At 46.7% G+C, this 15,870-nt stretch overlaps 8 protein-coding genes across 8 annotated transcripts; 5 read left to right on the top strand and 3 right to left on the bottom strand.

Moving 5' to 3' along the window:
* Positions 1 to 104: 104 nt before the first annotated feature.
* Positions 105 to 2,436, top strand: E1B28_004798 (uncharacterized protein). Its single transcript, XM_043149319.1, has 5 exons — positions 105 to 565; positions 625 to 786; positions 840 to 1,001; positions 1,057 to 2,191; positions 2,251 to 2,436. The coding sequence occupies exons 1-4, from the start codon at positions 138 to 140 to the stop codon at positions 1,337 to 1,339; spliced, it is 1,035 nt and encodes a 344-aa protein (XP_043013923.1). The 5' UTR covers positions 105 to 137; the 3' UTR covers positions 1,340 to 2,191; positions 2,251 to 2,436.
* A 652-nt stretch (positions 2,437 to 3,088) lies between these two features.
* Positions 3,089 to 4,618, top strand: E1B28_004797 (uncharacterized protein; the record flags this gene model as incomplete). The annotated part of the gene is made up of 4 exons (XM_043149318.1): positions 3,089 to 3,180; positions 3,226 to 3,717; positions 3,780 to 4,086; positions 4,139 to 4,618. The coding sequence occupies exons 2-4, from the start codon at positions 3,323 to 3,325 to the stop codon at positions 4,616 to 4,618; spliced, it is 1,182 nt and encodes a 393-aa protein (XP_043013922.1). The 5' UTR covers positions 3,089 to 3,180; positions 3,226 to 3,322.
* A 110-nt stretch (positions 4,619 to 4,728) lies between these two features.
* On the bottom strand, positions 4,729 to 6,448 carry E1B28_004796 (uncharacterized protein). The gene is made up of 8 exons (XM_043149317.1): positions 6,053 to 6,448; positions 5,981 to 5,995; positions 5,801 to 5,919; positions 5,644 to 5,748; positions 5,396 to 5,585; positions 5,269 to 5,339; positions 5,106 to 5,204; positions 4,729 to 5,050 (listed from the first exon to the last, which is right to left on the bottom strand). The coding sequence occupies exons 1-8, from the start codon at positions 6,378 to 6,380 to the stop codon at positions 4,883 to 4,885; spliced, it is 1,095 nt and encodes a 364-aa protein (XP_043013921.1). The 5' UTR covers positions 6,381 to 6,448; the 3' UTR covers positions 4,729 to 4,882.
* Positions 6,449 to 7,516: 1,068 nt separating this feature from the next.
* On the top strand, positions 7,517 to 8,832 carry VMA16 (H(+)-transporting V0 sector ATPase subunit c''). The gene is made up of 7 exons (XM_043149316.1): positions 7,517 to 7,617; positions 7,668 to 7,779; positions 7,834 to 7,911; positions 7,964 to 8,000; positions 8,054 to 8,132; positions 8,195 to 8,371; positions 8,426 to 8,832. The coding sequence occupies exons 1-7, from the start codon at positions 7,542 to 7,544 to the stop codon at positions 8,512 to 8,514; spliced, it is 648 nt and encodes a 215-aa protein (XP_043013920.1). The 5' UTR covers positions 7,517 to 7,541; the 3' UTR covers positions 8,515 to 8,832.
* On the bottom strand, positions 8,695 to 10,395 carry E1B28_004794 (uncharacterized protein). Its single transcript, XM_043149315.1, has 8 exons — positions 10,138 to 10,395; positions 9,926 to 10,085; positions 9,797 to 9,869; positions 9,618 to 9,742; positions 9,356 to 9,560; positions 9,110 to 9,300; positions 8,961 to 9,043; positions 8,695 to 8,902 (listed from the first exon to the last, which is right to left on the bottom strand). Exons 1-8 carry the CDS (start codon positions 10,190 to 10,192, stop codon positions 8,853 to 8,855), a joined length of 942 nt encoding a protein of 313 aa, XP_043013919.1. The 5' UTR covers positions 10,193 to 10,395; the 3' UTR covers positions 8,695 to 8,852.
* Positions 10,396 to 10,469: 74 nt separating this feature from the next.
* E1B28_004793 (uncharacterized protein) lies at positions 10,470 to 12,016 on the top strand (the record flags this gene model as incomplete). Its single annotated transcript, XM_043149314.1, has 5 exons — positions 10,470 to 10,620; positions 10,676 to 11,065; positions 11,117 to 11,505; positions 11,562 to 11,617; positions 11,668 to 12,016. The coding sequence occupies exons 1-5, from the start codon at positions 10,488 to 10,490 to the stop codon at positions 12,014 to 12,016; spliced, it is 1,317 nt and encodes a 438-aa protein (XP_043013918.1). The 5' UTR covers positions 10,470 to 10,487.
* A 35-nt stretch (positions 12,017 to 12,051) lies between these two features.
* On the bottom strand, positions 12,052 to 13,324 carry E1B28_004792 (uncharacterized protein). The gene is made up of 8 exons (XM_043149313.1): positions 13,175 to 13,324; positions 13,067 to 13,118; positions 12,928 to 13,012; positions 12,697 to 12,861; positions 12,402 to 12,630; positions 12,288 to 12,344; positions 12,164 to 12,234; positions 12,052 to 12,110 (listed from the first exon to the last, which is right to left on the bottom strand). The coding sequence occupies exons 1-7, from the start codon at positions 13,213 to 13,215 to the stop codon at positions 12,204 to 12,206; spliced, it is 660 nt and encodes a 219-aa protein (XP_043013917.1). The 5' UTR covers positions 13,216 to 13,324; the 3' UTR covers positions 12,052 to 12,110; positions 12,164 to 12,203.
* On the top strand, positions 13,285 to 15,236 carry E1B28_004791 (uncharacterized protein; the record flags this gene model as incomplete). The annotated part of the gene is made up of 10 exons (XM_043149312.1): positions 13,285 to 13,425; positions 13,489 to 13,625; positions 13,686 to 13,776; positions 13,843 to 13,940; positions 13,999 to 14,074; positions 14,130 to 14,222; positions 14,275 to 14,331; positions 14,380 to 14,441; positions 14,496 to 14,741; positions 14,805 to 15,236. The coding sequence occupies 10 exons, from the start codon at positions 13,285 to 13,287 to the stop codon at positions 15,034 to 15,036; spliced, it is 1,233 nt and encodes a 410-aa protein (XP_043013916.1). The 3' UTR covers positions 15,037 to 15,236.
* Positions 15,237 to 15,870: the final 634 nt, after the last annotated feature.

Raw genomic sequence — 15,870 nt, 5'->3', positions numbered from 1 at the left:
GGTGGTGGGTAGTTTTATGTACGGAGTGTCGGCCAAATAATAATACCCCTTTTTGTTACACCGGCATCTGCGCAAATTTCCTATGGCCCGCCCCTGATCACAGGGTTGCTTTTGCCTTTTGCCTCCTGTTCACCTCCATGAGGATTCCTTGGCTCTCTATCGCTCTGATAACGTGTGTCAAGGCTCAGTACTTCTCCGAAGGCTGGAAACCTGGCAGTGACCAGGACGTTTCATCTGACGCGCCAAACATTGCTCAGGGCGTCACGAAAGTTTTCGGGGCTCAACCACCACAACAGACGCAAGAGAGTAGCCCACCTCAGGCTGTTTCCCAGAAGCCAAAACGGTTGAGCGAACTCTTGGACTTCACTTGGGTTCTTACCTCTTCTCCCGTTTCGTCACTGTTCTCCACCGTTGGAATCAACATTACGGAGAAGGTGGCAAAGGCGAAGGAATCACCTTGGGATGTTCGTATTCCTCTCATAACGGACGACAATTATGAAACTCTTATTGTGAACGAGCCTCTGACTGAGGAAGAGGAAAAAGCTCGAACGTGGGTGTTGATTGTGTGCGTACTTCAGTTTCCATTCCGCCTGGACAATCATCCTAATCTCGTTCCTTGTTCAGCTCCGGCGATTATTCCCAAGGAGGACTATCTCCGGTTATTGATGGCATTTTTGACCAAGAATTCAACGAGACAATGACTGTGAACGATCTACCACATGTTCGCTGGGCTCGTATAGACTACTTGAAGGTCACCTATTTGACAACGAAATGGGCTACTTGGCAGTGCGCTTAACTTCTATTCTCCTCGTGGTTTCCCGTCTCAGGTGTTGCTTTAGAGTCCCTACATTGGTCGTATTGAAGGACCGTGGTCAAACACTTCGTTTCTACAGACCTCAGTATCTGCGTATTGGAGACGGTCGGCTTCGCGAGTTTCTGAAGGAGGAATACTACCTGAAAACTACGCCTTGGAACAGTGATTTTGCTCCTGGCGGTTCCAAGTGAGTGATTCGGTACCCTCCCCAAGTATTTACGGGACTTATTCAGTTGAACCAGGGAGTACATCCTGCACTATTACGGCTACGCCTTGATGAAGATCTATGGTATGATGGTCGCAGTACCAAGATGGCTCCTGTACATCCTTTCGGGAACCATAGCTTCCACAGTGATTCAGTTTCTTCATCGACCTCGGGCGCAAAGCCCACCAATCACGAAGGGAGACAACAAGACGACCCCGTCAAGTGCGGCCGAACGATCTCAGTCAGTTACCGGGAAAACCTCTTCGGGAGTTGAAGAGGGGGTCGGAGGAGCGGCGAAACGAAGGAAGGCAAAGAAATGATACGGATCTAGGAGACAGTTGTAAAGAGGCAAAGAATCACAAGTTGCCTCTCTCCGGATCTGTTTCAAACCCGTTGCTGAATTGTACCAAACTCTCCTTGACGTCGCCACATCACTGAGCTTCTCAGGGAAAAGTTGCCTTACATAAGAGGAAGTCTATTATCAGGCCCACGTCTTTTAGCCTCCAAACTCAGGCTCCCTATATTTTTCATGACACAACTTTGTGCCCGGTCATGATCTTTCAAGTTCTCTACGCTTTTCTTTGGCTGAAAGCACAGCCAAAGAAAACAACGGGTTTGCATTTCTATCAGTTGCATAAACCCTTTTCACCGTTTGTCTCCCGGCTTCCAACATTGACTTTCTAGTGGCTACTACGAGCAGATTGATCCCTATAAAACCACAAAATAGTATTCGGTCACCATCAGTCGCAGTGTCTTCAGCATTCTTCTCTTCATTCTCCTGTAATTTCCGGATCTTCGTCCTATTCCCTTGTCGGTTTTGGAATGTCCGGCTACACAAACCCCTTGCATACTCCCGTCTATCCCCCTCACCTTTCCTCATTTTCTTCTCTTGGCCCCGCTGTGGCCCCACCATCTTCTAGTATTCCTTCAAGTCGCCGACATGTACCTCAGACGCCGTATGGTCCCACAAAGTGGAAGCATCAAACTGGTCGTCTACAAACCTTGAGTAGTCCCGTCTCTTTGACTCGATAGGCTTGCCCAATCAAGGGGTGCCGCTCCGAGAGTTGTGTGCAAGAGGTCCTTACGTGCTGCAACAAATGATGCAAGGCCCTAATGTTTTTGTTTTTGCACACCTGCCATCTCAGCCAAAAAAGATTACTTTCCATATTGGAGTGAGTCTTATTGTCGTGATATGTATCTTAGTTCGGTGGATTCTTACGCGCTTTTTCAGTGGCCTGGTTATGAACGCGTCGAGCCGACTCGCACCATCGAAGGTGTCACCCCGAGCCAGCCATGACTCGGGTACAGCTTGCAGGGGTCATCGCACAAAATCTGGCTCGATTTTTCGAGGTAATATTTACTGTATCAATTAGCAGCAGTCGTTTATCGTCTAATCAAAACCTCATCTGGAAAACCCAATATGAAGCGACCAGAGTCAGTGACTCGCGCCTTGACCCTGCTGGGTTACAGTTTGAATATATCATTCTGTTGTCACTGCGCAAAGCTTTTGAGGATGCCTGGTAGGCTGAGGTTGCCGTCGACTTCCGCTAGATCAGGCGCGGGCTTGATGCCGTCGTATCCGAATTTCCCCTTTCCTCTCTTCCTTCCGCATCAACTCTTTGCATTCTTTTTGGTGCTACGTGACTTATACCGCACACTCGTGCATTGTATCGATTTAGGTTCCTTTCTGTATCAATAGCAATCCACGCCTTTCTCTTGACGCGCACTACTGTATCACGGTACCTGTACTACCATGCAACTTCATAGTATTTCTAGAATCAATTCAACTTCTGATCACGTCTCAAAGCTAAAGCTAAAGCTCAGTTTACCACTGAGCTTTGAATCATGATAGCCAAAAGGGAAAAGGGAAGAAAAGGAGTAGGCTGACGGGTGAGGCGCAAACAGGAAAAGTGCACGTATATCCGAGGATACAAGGTCCAGTCTGATCTCGGATAAATCATTTCAAGCTCTAGCGTTGTAGGGATGTAGAGGGGGGAACAACGATATATCATTGTGACTGAGAGCGGCGCTTTAATGATTCGTTATCTCATCATATGGTGGCTCGTTTAGTTGCCGACTTGTTAGGCGGTTTCCATTACGTCGAACATGTCGGTGCCAGCACGATGTTTTGAAGACCCTTCGCTGAACGTGAACCGTGTTGGTGAGTTCAATCGAGACTTATCGAACACAGCTGATTTTCCGCCAGAAGCCCATCGATATAGCTCCAGGCGATCACTTACAAGATAAGACTACGAAGGCTCGGAAAGCCCAAGTCCACAAACGTCCTATTTCTTCAAGTTCCGATGTCAGGCTCTAGTTATCAACTCCCAGACCTGCTCTCGCTCACGCGCGATTTCGATCTGCGGACAAACAGACACTGTCGCAGTGTTTTGGAGGCTTCGCAACATTGGCTATTGAGCCTCAACCACGAATTAAAAGACGTTATCCTCACGGAGGATGAAATGAAATACGTACCAGGACTGAAGATGGGTCTTTTAGCCAGCCTATGCTTCCCTACCTGTGATCTTCCGCAGTTGAGGCTTGCTTCAGATTTCATTGGCCTGCTGCTGATTTCAAACGAGAGGGTGAAAAGGGGTATAAATGGCTTCGGATGGAGTGGAATGTCTGCAGAAGATTTGGAAAGTTTGGATCAGGCAGGGTTTGTTGAGCTCTTGGAAAGCCATGAACTCTTCAAACAGTAAGTGTTCACTTGATGGTTTCATTTACACGACTGAATCTTTTTCCCTCCACAAAACATAGTCTTCAACCACGTATTTCCCGATTGATATCAATCACAACACCACGTTGGCAAAAACAGTTCACTTCATCGCTACTTGCCCTTCGAGACGCTCAGGCTAGAGCAACCAAGTATCGCAAAAACAACACCCTCCTCGTGCTGGACGATTACGTTGATTTCTCCCGCGACTTGAGTGGTTTGAGGGCCGTATTCGACCTGGTAGAGTCCTCAGAAGGTCTCAATCTGGACCTTACGGAGATGAGATTAGATGACGCCGATGACCTCAGGATGCTGAGACGGGTTGCGGCTGAATTCATTTCACTAGCATTTGTGAGTTGTATATTGGTACCGGAAGTTCTCTGTTGACCCTGCATTATTTTAGGACATCTTCTCTTTCAACAATGATCACTTGGCCAAGAGCAAACTCAATCTCGTCGAGGTGTTGATGTCGCAACGAGACCTGTCCATACAAGGCGCTATCAATCAAGCTGGTCATCTATTCAAAGACAAGTTTGAAGCTTTCAAAAACTTGGAATTATCATTGTGGTCTCGCCATCCTCGGGGGGAATCAGACGTCATCCCTGCTTCCAGGAACATTAGTTTGGGCGCAACACTTTCAACTTGGATCAGGAGCCCTCTCTCCCGTTCTAATTCGAGAACGAACCTGAGAGCCCTTTATTCTGCCAGTGAAGCCACGAAATGGGATACAATCACTGTTAACGATGTCTCGTTATTCTTGCAAGGACTAAAAGACTGTATGGGAGGTTCATTGAACTGGGCATATGAGACCGAGCTCTTTTTTGGGAGTAAGGGAGAGGCAATCCGGAACTTTGGGTGGATTTTTTTGTCCTCTCCGAAATGAGGAGGATTTGTGTACGTCAAAACAGACCTGGTTTACGTTCAAAACCAGGATCTTTCCGACCACAAGCTGGAGCGACGGCCGAAACACATTCGAAATCCGGAGAAATCCAATCTGGTTGTTCTGTGTGTATGGTAGTACATCTAGTGTCCGTAAGTAAAGTACCGTAAGTAAAAACATATAGTATTCGTACAGTATTGCAGTAATAGTATAACCAATCGCTGTTGACTCATACAAATAGCTTCAGATGTCCGCAGACATGTCCATTCAAAATAGACCTTGCACCCGGAGAACAGGTGTTTTTGGGGAAAGATCCTCATCGAAGACTGCCGTTCCATCGTTATCCACCCTTCGATTGATGCCACCCAAGAGAATCTTTACCAAAGCATCGGCGCTCAATCCCATTCCAAAATATTTAGTCGTGTCAACGATATCCTGTTGATGATAATGTCAAAAGGTGTGCAGAGCGGGAACGTCAGACATTACTAACCCGCTGGAGGTTATGTTTGGTAACAAGATTGTCGTCTAGCTCCTGTAGGTATCGGGCGGCGCTCGCAGACTTTCCTATTTGTACAAATTGGATGCCGATCTGAGATACAAAAATAAGTGAGTATTAAGAAAGGGTAACGGCCAGTGCTCAAGCGCTCACTGACCTGGTTCACAGGGAAATGCTTTGCATCTAAACGCCTTGCAGCTTGCACTATGACGCTTTCTGGGTCATCAGCTGAGGACAGAATTACATTAAGCGATAAGAATACGGCTTATCAGAATGAGACTAACTGGGAGCGCCATCCGTTATAATGATATAGTTGATGGGTTTGATGCTTTTGAGAGCGGCCGTGGACCCCGAGTCGTTGGCACTTTCCAGCCTTGCCAGATAGCCACGAAGGAGGGTCTCCAGCCGTTCACCAATTGGCGTAACGCCTTTAGGTCTGACTTCTTTGAACAGCTGGTCAACTGCTTCTCGTCTCTGAGTGGCCATTCAAGGGTCAAAGGCGTTGCTAAGTTTTGGAGAACCACACACGTACCCTCATCCCCAAACCCACCCGCTCATCATTGAGGAAGTATATATCAATACCGTCGGCGTCAAACTGTCCAGCGAGAGACGCCAATTCAGAAAGTGCTTTCGACGCCTGGAACTACCGTTAGACAGAAAATTTGAAGACGTAAGTTTGAATGATTCACCTCATTCCATCGCTCACCGATCATGGAGCTAGAATCATCGACAATAATCACAGTATCATACTTGCGCAATGTTACCAGCATGTCGTCTCGCGTCTGCTGTCGCATGGGGGTGCGAAGATCTGGCAAGGGGGAAAGGTCATTGAAGGTCTTTCGGCGGCCGTGGAGGATGTTTATGCTTACAAGTTGAACGATTCCCTAAGTATACGAACAACCATTCAGTACTGTTATCATTTGAAACAAAATGTGGCTCACGATGTCGTCCAGAGGATGATTCCGAGGATGTACTATGAGACAAAGATACTGAGGAATGTGAACTGGAATAGGGTTCCCTCATGAAGCCGCGTGACTCTGGAGGTGGCGTCCGTGAATATGGTGGAGGGGGATTTCGCACTATGTCTGGGTTTCCAGACCGTCGCGATAGAGCAGCATTGGCAGACCTGCTCCTTCGGTGACTTGTGCTAGTAGGATTTGGTGTCCCTAGGAAATTTGAACCTTGGTTTTCGCGTGTGGACCTTCGTCGAGATAATGGTTGTGGTTTAGAGATACTGTTATGCCTAGAGCTAGATGGAGAGTTGCCCATAAGTTTATCGAGACTAGAAAGACGGAAACAGGTATCGGACTGTGAACGGAACTCTCGGTATAAATACAGAAAATAAGGCAGTGTAGAGCCGCGCCGCACCGCACCGCATTTATATCGGCGTAAAGTTAAAGAACGCAAGAATGCTGTGTCTTCTTCACATTCTGGAGAGAAAAACGAAGGCTAAAAGGCGCTTCAATTCCTTTCAAAGGTATCGCCCCAGGAAGCACATTCGTTTCCATTGGAAGGGTACACAACAGGAAAAATAAGGTCTCAACGCCACAAAGAGCAGAGGCTATAATTACTGTCAAACATCTGCATTACGAAGAAATGATATATATATATAGCCTCGAGTCGTGCGTGGAATGAGATGTGCCCGCACCAGCTCATACACTCATGAGAATCTCCACAGCTTGTTTGCCACCAGAACAGCGTGGTTAGGCAAGAATAACAAGGTGTTGACTCTGTTGAGGGGACAAGCAATCGCATTGCATCGCATCGATTTTTCGGCCAGTTGACCAAGCGTGGTGGAATATTAATCGATTGAGCGCGGCAAGGATGCTTGGAAAATTACATTGGACAAGGCATAACAGCTTCGACCGCGTAAGGCGCTTCCAAGTGTTCTTGTGATTCCTTCACGGCACAGGCCACTCATTGGAGCGAGTATATTATAGGGAAGTGGAATGTAATTTATTTTTTGGACCTGAGAAGATGTTAAAACATATGCAAGAGATGTTGAATATCAGACGTACTTGTATGAGAACGCCTTCTTGGTATGCGAGAACTCCCCCAGCTTGTGGCCCACCATATCCTGATTTACCAGAACGGGTACATAATCCTTCCCGTTGTGAACAAGAAAACGAATCCTAGAATAATATTGTGTCAGTTTTAAATCGTTGAAATAGGAGCATTAGGACACACCCCACGAAGTTGGGCAGGATCGTGCAGGACCGGGCCTGGGTTTTTATGGCAACATGATTATTGAGGGCCTCTTTAAGGTTCGGAAAAGCGACAAAATACGGTCCTTTCCACGCAGAACGCCCTGATTTAAGCAGAATCTGACTTGCCCGCATCAACCAACGATGACTTTAGTTTGAAGGAAGGGAAGGGAACACCAAAATAAGAGTAAACAAATCTCCGTCTCATCGCAAGCCTTTCACCAGGATGGGATATTCATATTATAGTTATGGCTTCCCCAGTTTTCTCATTATAATCATCGCGTTATATCTTCTATTCACTGGTGCGTATCTCTACGAGTCATCAAGGCTCACTGTTGATGTTGTGGTGTAGGTTCGGGCGAAGCTTTCAACGTTGGTCGATTCCTGGAAGAAACAAGCCCATATGTGTGGGCTGCTACTGGAGTGGGTTTATGCATAGGATTGAGTGTCCTTGGTGCGGCATGGTGCGTGAAGAGACTTTCTCTGACCTTCGTGGCTGAGGTCATTACTTTAACTAGGGGCATATTCGTTACTGGTGCTTCAATTCTCGGAGGAGGCGTTCGTGCTCCTCGTATAACAACGAAGAATTTGATCAGGTCATTATATAGTTCTCTGGAAACCAGAACTTGTGCTCACATACACTTGTAGTGTCATTTTTTGTGAAGTCGTCGCCATCTATGGTGTCGTATGTATCTCTCACTACTTGTCGAAGTCTTTTCGTATTGATTTTTCGAACAGATCATTGGAATTGTGTACTCTTCAAAGCTCGCCGATGTGCCGGAAGATCTCCTCTACACACGCGATAACTACTTCCTCGGTAAACTGCTGCGTGTTTCTTGCGTTATGTCTGGTCTAGCTTATGACGCATTCTACGAACAGGATTCGCTCTCTTCTGGGGTGGCCTGACTGTTGGTGCATGCAATCTGCTCTGCGGGTTGTGTGTTGGTGTCACGGGTTCGACAGCTGCTCTCGCTGACGCTGCCGACCCAAACCTCTTCGTGAAAATCCTAGTTGTGGAGGTATTTGGCAGTATACTTGGCTTGTTTGGCTTGATTGGTGAGTTGGCCTCTGCAAGAAAATTGCGCGTTCGTTGCTGATGTATCTGTCTAGTCGGTCTCCTCATGACAGGAAACGCTGCAGGAGAGTTCACAGGCGCTGCCTCATTGGCATCCGCAAATGTCACTGTCGCCCACCTGTGAATTTCTTGCTCAGTAGAAAAACCATAAAAGCACTCTGCAAGTGTTACTCATCTCACTCTGTCAACTACCATGGAATGATACCACGAATAAATCTCCGACAGTTTGGATACCGCAACCCCAGCTAAATGTGAACGTTAATGTGAAGCAATCTATGTAATACTCGAGAAAACGCTATGATATGCCGACAGTAGTTCCAGTGCCACGTAAGATTAAGAATAAATCTCCAGTACAGGTTTGAGCTGATGGATGTTGGATAGGAAGGTGACTCTTCAATCATGCTTTCCCACTTTTGAGAATTTAAATACGGCATCCCGGAATTCCAATGGCCTGAAGTAAAATTAGCGAAACCTCGAATGAGAACAAATCGATTCTAACCGCTCTGCATGAACTGAAAAGAAAGGTGAATTTGTTTGCACAACACACCAATGACAATAGGTGTGACCTACCCCAATGACTTGCATCCAGCGTCAAAGATTTCATGTTGGGAAAGAATTGCTGCGCAATGGGTAGATTATTCTTGTTGATATAGCTGCGGAAGGAGAGCCATCCAGGATTGTCTTTACATAAAAATAAACATTAAGAAACGTTCACTTACTTGCTTTTGTTCCCTTTGATGAACAAAGTTGGCCCATTCCACTCAACGTCTCCAGGATTGTATGGGAATGATCCTAAATCATCCAAATGATCGTGAAGAGCGTCCAACGGAACGCGGAATTGTACCGAGTCCCCTGAGCCGGACCTTGGTGTGATGAGATTCGTGAGTAGGAAATTTACGATGTCCACGTTCTTTAATCTCTTTCAGTCAAGCCCGGCACTTGCGTCGCGAGAATAAGTATCTAACCTTCTCCGTCTTTGACAATATTTCTATCGCTTCCTTCCTTGTCTTCACGCAACTCTCCTCCATAAAGCGCATAGCCTCGACGTAAGAGCGGAAATCCGACGAGAGAGAACCTCGAGAAGGTGCTATATCCTCCACAATTAGTTCCGAAATGGTGTCTTTAGGTAGTTCTGGATGGAGTGCCATGGACATCGCAACTTTTCCTCCCCTGTACAGAATTGCATTGAGTGTCTCAGGAGAACCGGGACATCGGGAGAATACGAACATCGAGTGGCCTATCAAGGTGATATCCTTCAATTGATGCGTTTGGAAAAAGTGGAACAGATCGGCTGTCATTGCTTCATAGGTATGCGGTCTCTTGTGGGGCGAATCGCCGTGGTTCCGAAGGTCCTGGTACAAAATGAGCCAATAGCAATGTTTCTGAATTCCGCAAAGAGACCATACGATCGCATAAACAGGTCTTCTCGACGACCGAGCGAAGTTTTTACTTATTGACGTCCAGTTCCGTTTAGAGCCTCTTGGCGTGATTGGTGAGTGATTCATGCACTTGTTTATAAACGACTTGCGACATACAGAAGTCCGTGAAGAAATACGATGGGTGGTAAGTTTGAATCGACTGATTCACTCAAGCCTTTGACCGTCGCGGGTATCTTTTCGAATCGGAGAGGAACAGTTTCTATGGAGCTGACGTCGAAAGCAGTCGCGTATCCGCGACGAATGTTCCGTGGTGTGGCTGGCCGTGTTGAATGTGAGAAGCTGGTATACGCTGCAGAATCTACACATACCATGTCTCCCAGCTTGCGCGTGCAGGTACCTTGAGCTGAATATCTTCAGCGACATGGAACGAATAGTCTATTGCCGAGTGGCGATGCAGGCTTTTGCGTGCACGTGGCAGCTACGGCAATCCAAGCTCCCGTTACTTACCAAACCCCATTTTCTATCGCTAGATTTTATGGTGGTGAACCACGGTAACTGGCATACTCTCAAATACAGAAAGTTGACCACCGAGATCCTTGAGATTCTGTGTCAACGCCGCAATCGGAGTCTTCCGAAAGACGGGGGACGGTGGCTGTGACCACAGATCATGTGAGAAATGAGATAGCGAGGGTCAGAATTGGGACAGAAGAAATTGTTGATGTCGGTTCTCTTCGAAACATCTGTAGGCGACCTTGTCATTGACCTCGAGACAGAAGTATGCCCAAAAACATGCCAGAACTTTCTCAAGCTATGTAAAGTCTACTATTATAACTTGAATGCCTTTTTTAATGGTGAGTCTTGTGGTACACTGGGTCCTAAAATCCTCGACTAACGACCAGACAACAGTCTCAAAAGATTTCCTCGCTCAAGCTGGTGATCCATCTGCTACGGGTCAAGGCGGCGAGTCAATATGGTCCTACATGGCCTCTCAGTCCTCGAACTCCTCATCCGTACCGCGATATTTTACCCCAGAAATCCAGCCAAAACTAAAGCATACCACCAAAGGAACGGTTTCGATGGCGGTCGCGCCTTCTGTAGATGGCAGTACGGAGGGTGGTTGTGGTAGTCAATTCTTCGTGACTCTGGCCGATAACATCGAATATTTGGACGGAAAACACGCCGTCTTTGGCCATGTAGTGGAAGGCCTAGATACGCTCGACAAACTGAACGACGTTTTTGTGGACCAGGACTATAGACCGCTGAAGGACGTCCGAATTCGACATATCGTAATCCTCGGTACTGTATCGTATTTTTCATCTTTTGGAACCCGTGCTAACGGAAATATAGATGACCCCTTCCCTGATCCCCCAGGCCTTGTAGTGCCATCACATCCTCCTGTCAAACCACCCGACAACTCTACCCGAATAGCAGAAGATGAAGATCCTCTTGAGACACTACCTGAAGACGAAGAAGAGCGTATAAGACGTGAAAAGGCCGCAGCTGCATCCGCGCTTACCTTGGAAATGGTTGGAGACCTCCCTTTCGCCAACGTTAGACCGCCAGAAAACGTGTTGTTCGTATGCAAACTCAACCCGGCCACTCGCGACGAAGACCTAGAGCTTATCTTCTCTCGGTTTGGGACCATAATGAGTTGTCAGGTCATCAGGGACAAGAAGACTGGTGACTCGTTGCAGTACGCCTTTATCGAGTTTGACAAACGAGAGGAGGCGGAGCAGGTGTGTACGCGATCCGAACGAGTCTCCTCTTTTACTGAGATATCACCTTTGCATAGGCTTACTTCAAGATGCAGAACGTGTTGATCGATGACAAACGGATCTGGGTTGATTTGTGCGTTTAACTTTCCTAGGTTCCTGCGCACCCTACTAAGCTCCTTCTAGTTCTCAGTCTGTTGCAAGATTAAACAACTCCTGGTCAAACGATATCAAAAAAGCACCCAAGTATTCTCGGGGTGCGGGTAGTGGGTTCGGTGGGCGTGATGACCTTGTCAAGACCAGCCGGTATCGCAAGGATGAGGATGAGGAGCTTCGTTATGATTCCAAATACGGAATGGTATTTGACGTTCCACACAGCGGTGGGTCACGTCGGAGAAGTAGGGAAAGGGAACACAAACGGCGCTCTAGTAGTCCCAGAAGGGGTCCAGATAGAGATAGAGATAGACGAGATCGCGACGATGAACGGGACAGACGACGGGACAACGATGATTATAGACGTCGGCACAGATCGTGATCCAATGTAAACATGTTCACAACAGCGGTGTGCAAAAAATTGTCTGAGGAAAGTCGACTACAATGATAAACCAAATGAAAGTAGAAATGTAAAACTAGAAGCCATCGTCAGCATAGGAAGAACAGAATGAGAAAGGAAGGCGTATACTGCAACTCAATATGAGTGAAGGAAAACAGAAGGATAAAGATTAATTACGCTCCCCGTTACGGGCTGACTCACTAGAATCATTCGTTCAGTTGAACCGAAGTGCAGAGAGATGAAAAATACAGACCGACGACTATTTTGAACCCGTAAGAATAACCAGTCGACTGCAGCCCGGACTCCAGTTCTAAGGCGTAAGGGTCATGAAAAACGTAATATCGTAGTGGAGGAGAAAGAAACGTACCCCTCAACAGCGGAGACCCCCATGACATCTAAACTCGCGATTCTTTCCCTCCGTGCGCTCGAGTTGTCTTCGGCATGCCTGCTTTTCCTGGCGCTTTCGAGTTTGCGTTGGTGCCATTCCTCATAATCATGTCTGATCTCTTCAACCGACAAACTGAGAGGTGAGTCCTGCTTGTTGGCTAGCAATAGTAACGGAATTCCAAGTATTTGGGGGGCAGATAGAACGGAATCTATTCAATCCTTACGAGATTATATTTAGTGTCTGTGGAGATAAACAGCACAGAATGCTAACGTACCGAACACCTCCCAACCTTCACCCAACCGTTCACGGTCGTCTGCGTCGATCACATACACAACGGCGTGACAGTCGTCGTAGTATTTATGCCAGATGTTTCTGATACCGCGTTGTCCTCCTAGGTCCCAAAATTGTAGAATGGTAGACGAAAGGTTGATCTTTCCAGCTGGGACGTTTGGGTTTCAATCTCAACAAGGAAGCTGGTTCCGTTTTGGTGAACTTGCTTACTGACTGTTCTGACCGACTGTGGGACCTATTTTGTCAGGAGTTAGGCCAGGAATTTCGTTGTACAGAGTTTTGATCTTCTCGAGTAGAGTCTAGAGAAGTAAACAATGAGCTTTGAGTGTTTGGTAGAGATGGGAACTACGCACCGTTTTGCCCGCACCATCTAATCCGATGATAATGACTGAGAATTCTTCCTTTCTACGAGCATTTCTTTTAATTCGATCGTTATGGATCATAATACGGCTGGATTTTACCTCGTAAGGTGTTCATGTAACCCCTTGAGCAAGTGGTACATTGGAGGTCGCGTTCAAGTGGTGCAACCGGCACAGCCCTTCCAGGACCAGCTCGTCACCATCACTCACCAATGCCGATGAACTTTGTAACTTATCTCACTCAACTCAATGATGCACTAGCAGCCGAAAATGGACAAAATATCGCCTATCTACTTCGTCCGACAAGTCCCCACTCGAAAGATTTACTCAAGGAATATAAGCTGAATCCAACGGTGAGGTAAAATTAAAGCAAACTCTACCCGAATGTGGTTTCTCATCAATATCGGTTTACGCAGCGCGAAAAACTCAGCTACTACAAATTGACTATACAGGAGCCTTGGGATGAGATAGCTATCCAATATGTTCTTACCTGTTCTCATGTTGCACGCCGTCGATCTATTGACGCGTTCAAAGAGCACACACAATTAGTTTCGTGCGTATAGCCCAGATTCGTCGTACTTGTAGAAACTTCGACTTATCCATGTGAACGCAGACACTTTTACAACTTCTTCGGCCAAAATTCTGGATGGACACTTCCAGTGTTGTTTTCTATTCTACGAGACCTTCGAGACCTCGCATTTGACGTAAACATTCAACCTTTCTGTCGGAGACTTCTTGAAATCTTACGGGCCCCATGTCTGACTCTTCAGGCAGACTTCCACGCAAGATTCAACGGATTGAAAAGTGACAGTATGGAGGAGTCGGCGAGAACTATCACAAAAGCTTTCACGTTATGTTTGCAGGATAGGTGTGTGTGGTTTTGCATCGCGGTGATGGTGCTACAGTCGCTCAATAACCTAGTGAAGGACTTCGCCTCCAGATCAATCAAGAAAGTGGGGTGTTTACTACGTGGTTGGTTTGGTGCTGAAGTGTTACTTTCGGGTGCGTTTCGTACGATACCCTCTCTTTGTATCGCCTTGACTAATGTGCTGGAAAGGTCCGACGGATATCACTCTCGAAAAATGTCCTCCGCGCCCTCGAAGCGAATCGTGATATACCCGACTTGAGCTATTATCCTAAATCACATCAGGTATGGGGTTTCGCTGTCTTGCACGTACTCAGGACTTATCAGACCCTTGCAGGTTACCTTCCGCTACTACTTGGGAATGCTCCGTTTCCTAAATGAGGAATACGAAATGGTATCAGGGTCACTTCCAGTGTCACAATGCAGTCCTCATATTCACTAGGCAGAAGAAGAACTCACTCATGCGTTCTATCAGTGTCACGTAGAGGCACAAGCGAATCAAGAGTTGGTTTGTTTCTGTAATTATCTAGAGCCAATCTCTTTAATCATTCTTCCTAGACGAATTCTCACGTATTTGCTTCCTCTGCGACTTCTCAAGGGCTACTTACCGTCCGATCTTCTCCTCAAACGCTTTCCTCACGTGCGAGAGTTGTTCTCACCGTTTGTAGCTGCCATTCGAGCTGGAGATATCGCAGCATACGACCGAGCGCTAGACACTAGGGAGAAAAAGCTGTTAGAACTCAATCTCTGGCTGACCTTGGAAAAGGGAAGAGAGATATGCCTAAGAGGGCTATTCCGTAAAGTGTGAGTAATCGAACCTTCTCATACTTGTGTTGCATCGCACGTTCAACAAAACCATTATGACAGTTGGATCGCCTGTGAAAAAGAAACCCGAATACCCATCTCCAAGTTTCACGCATCATTACGAATATGCGGGATCGAGGTTGATTCGGAAGAAGTGGAGTGTTTGGTTGCGAACCAAATATACAAAGGCTTCATTCGTGGATATATCAGTCATGAAAAACAGATGATGGTCTTGGCTAACACGAATGCCTTTCCCAAGCCTGTTGATCGACCAGCGGCTCTGAATTTTCTTTGAAGGGCCTGGAACATGCGAAAGGACTGATATCTTGAATCGACATCGATAATTAACCTCAAAGGACAATTTCGACCGGTTGACTGACAGATGATGATTGACGGTTGTTCAGGATCTGGGGGACCGCGAAAAGCTACGTGTAATATCGCTCATGTGGTTCTAGTGTATGATTGATATGAGAAATGCGTAATTTGGTCACTGGATCGGTCTTCCGCATTCCACAATTTCTGAAAACTATCTGAGGCACTTGCGTTCCTCACCGCCTTTGTTTGTAGTACTTTGTAATCCAATTTTGGTAGCCGTGAGGTAAACCGCCCGACGCCCGAACTTCCCACGCCATTGTCCACCCCAACACATTTACAATATTTATCAAGTAATGTCAGGCTTAATTAAGAGTCCATCCAGCACCCTGTCCGATCGTTATCTCTTCTTCTAGAGTCCCTTTTCAGTACAGATACACGAGCCGCCGTGCCTGCTGGTCAATCATTGTGGTCTCTAGTTGAGCTACTTGAGACTTGATTGACCCTTAACATTATTGTTGGGGAGAAACTTTGTTGAACCTTACAGGACATATCAAGTTTTGAACCTCAAGTTTTGATAAGATCTAACTTATGAGCCCTGGTGATATTCAAACAAGTTCCCCTCCGCAGTCTTCTTGCAGTGGCTCACGAATTGTGAACCGCCGGAAAGGATTTTCAATTGCTCTTTTTGGTACCGGCATATCATATACCGTCGAGGGTCCGCGCTGCCTATCTAATTATGGTATAAATATCTATCCATCTGGCCCGGCTTCTAGGAGTGAAGTCGTTTGACAGTCGTGTGAGCCACCACGGCCAA

Source organism: Marasmius oreades, chromosome 2 (assembly GCF_018924745.1).
Source record: "Marasmius oreades isolate 03SP1 chromosome 2, whole genome shotgun sequence".
Taxonomy (NCBI): Eukaryota; Fungi; Basidiomycota; class Agaricomycetes; order Agaricales; family Marasmiaceae; genus Marasmius; species Marasmius oreades.
Note: the sequence above shows the minus strand (reverse complement) of the source record. Positions and strands in the feature narration are given on the sequence as shown.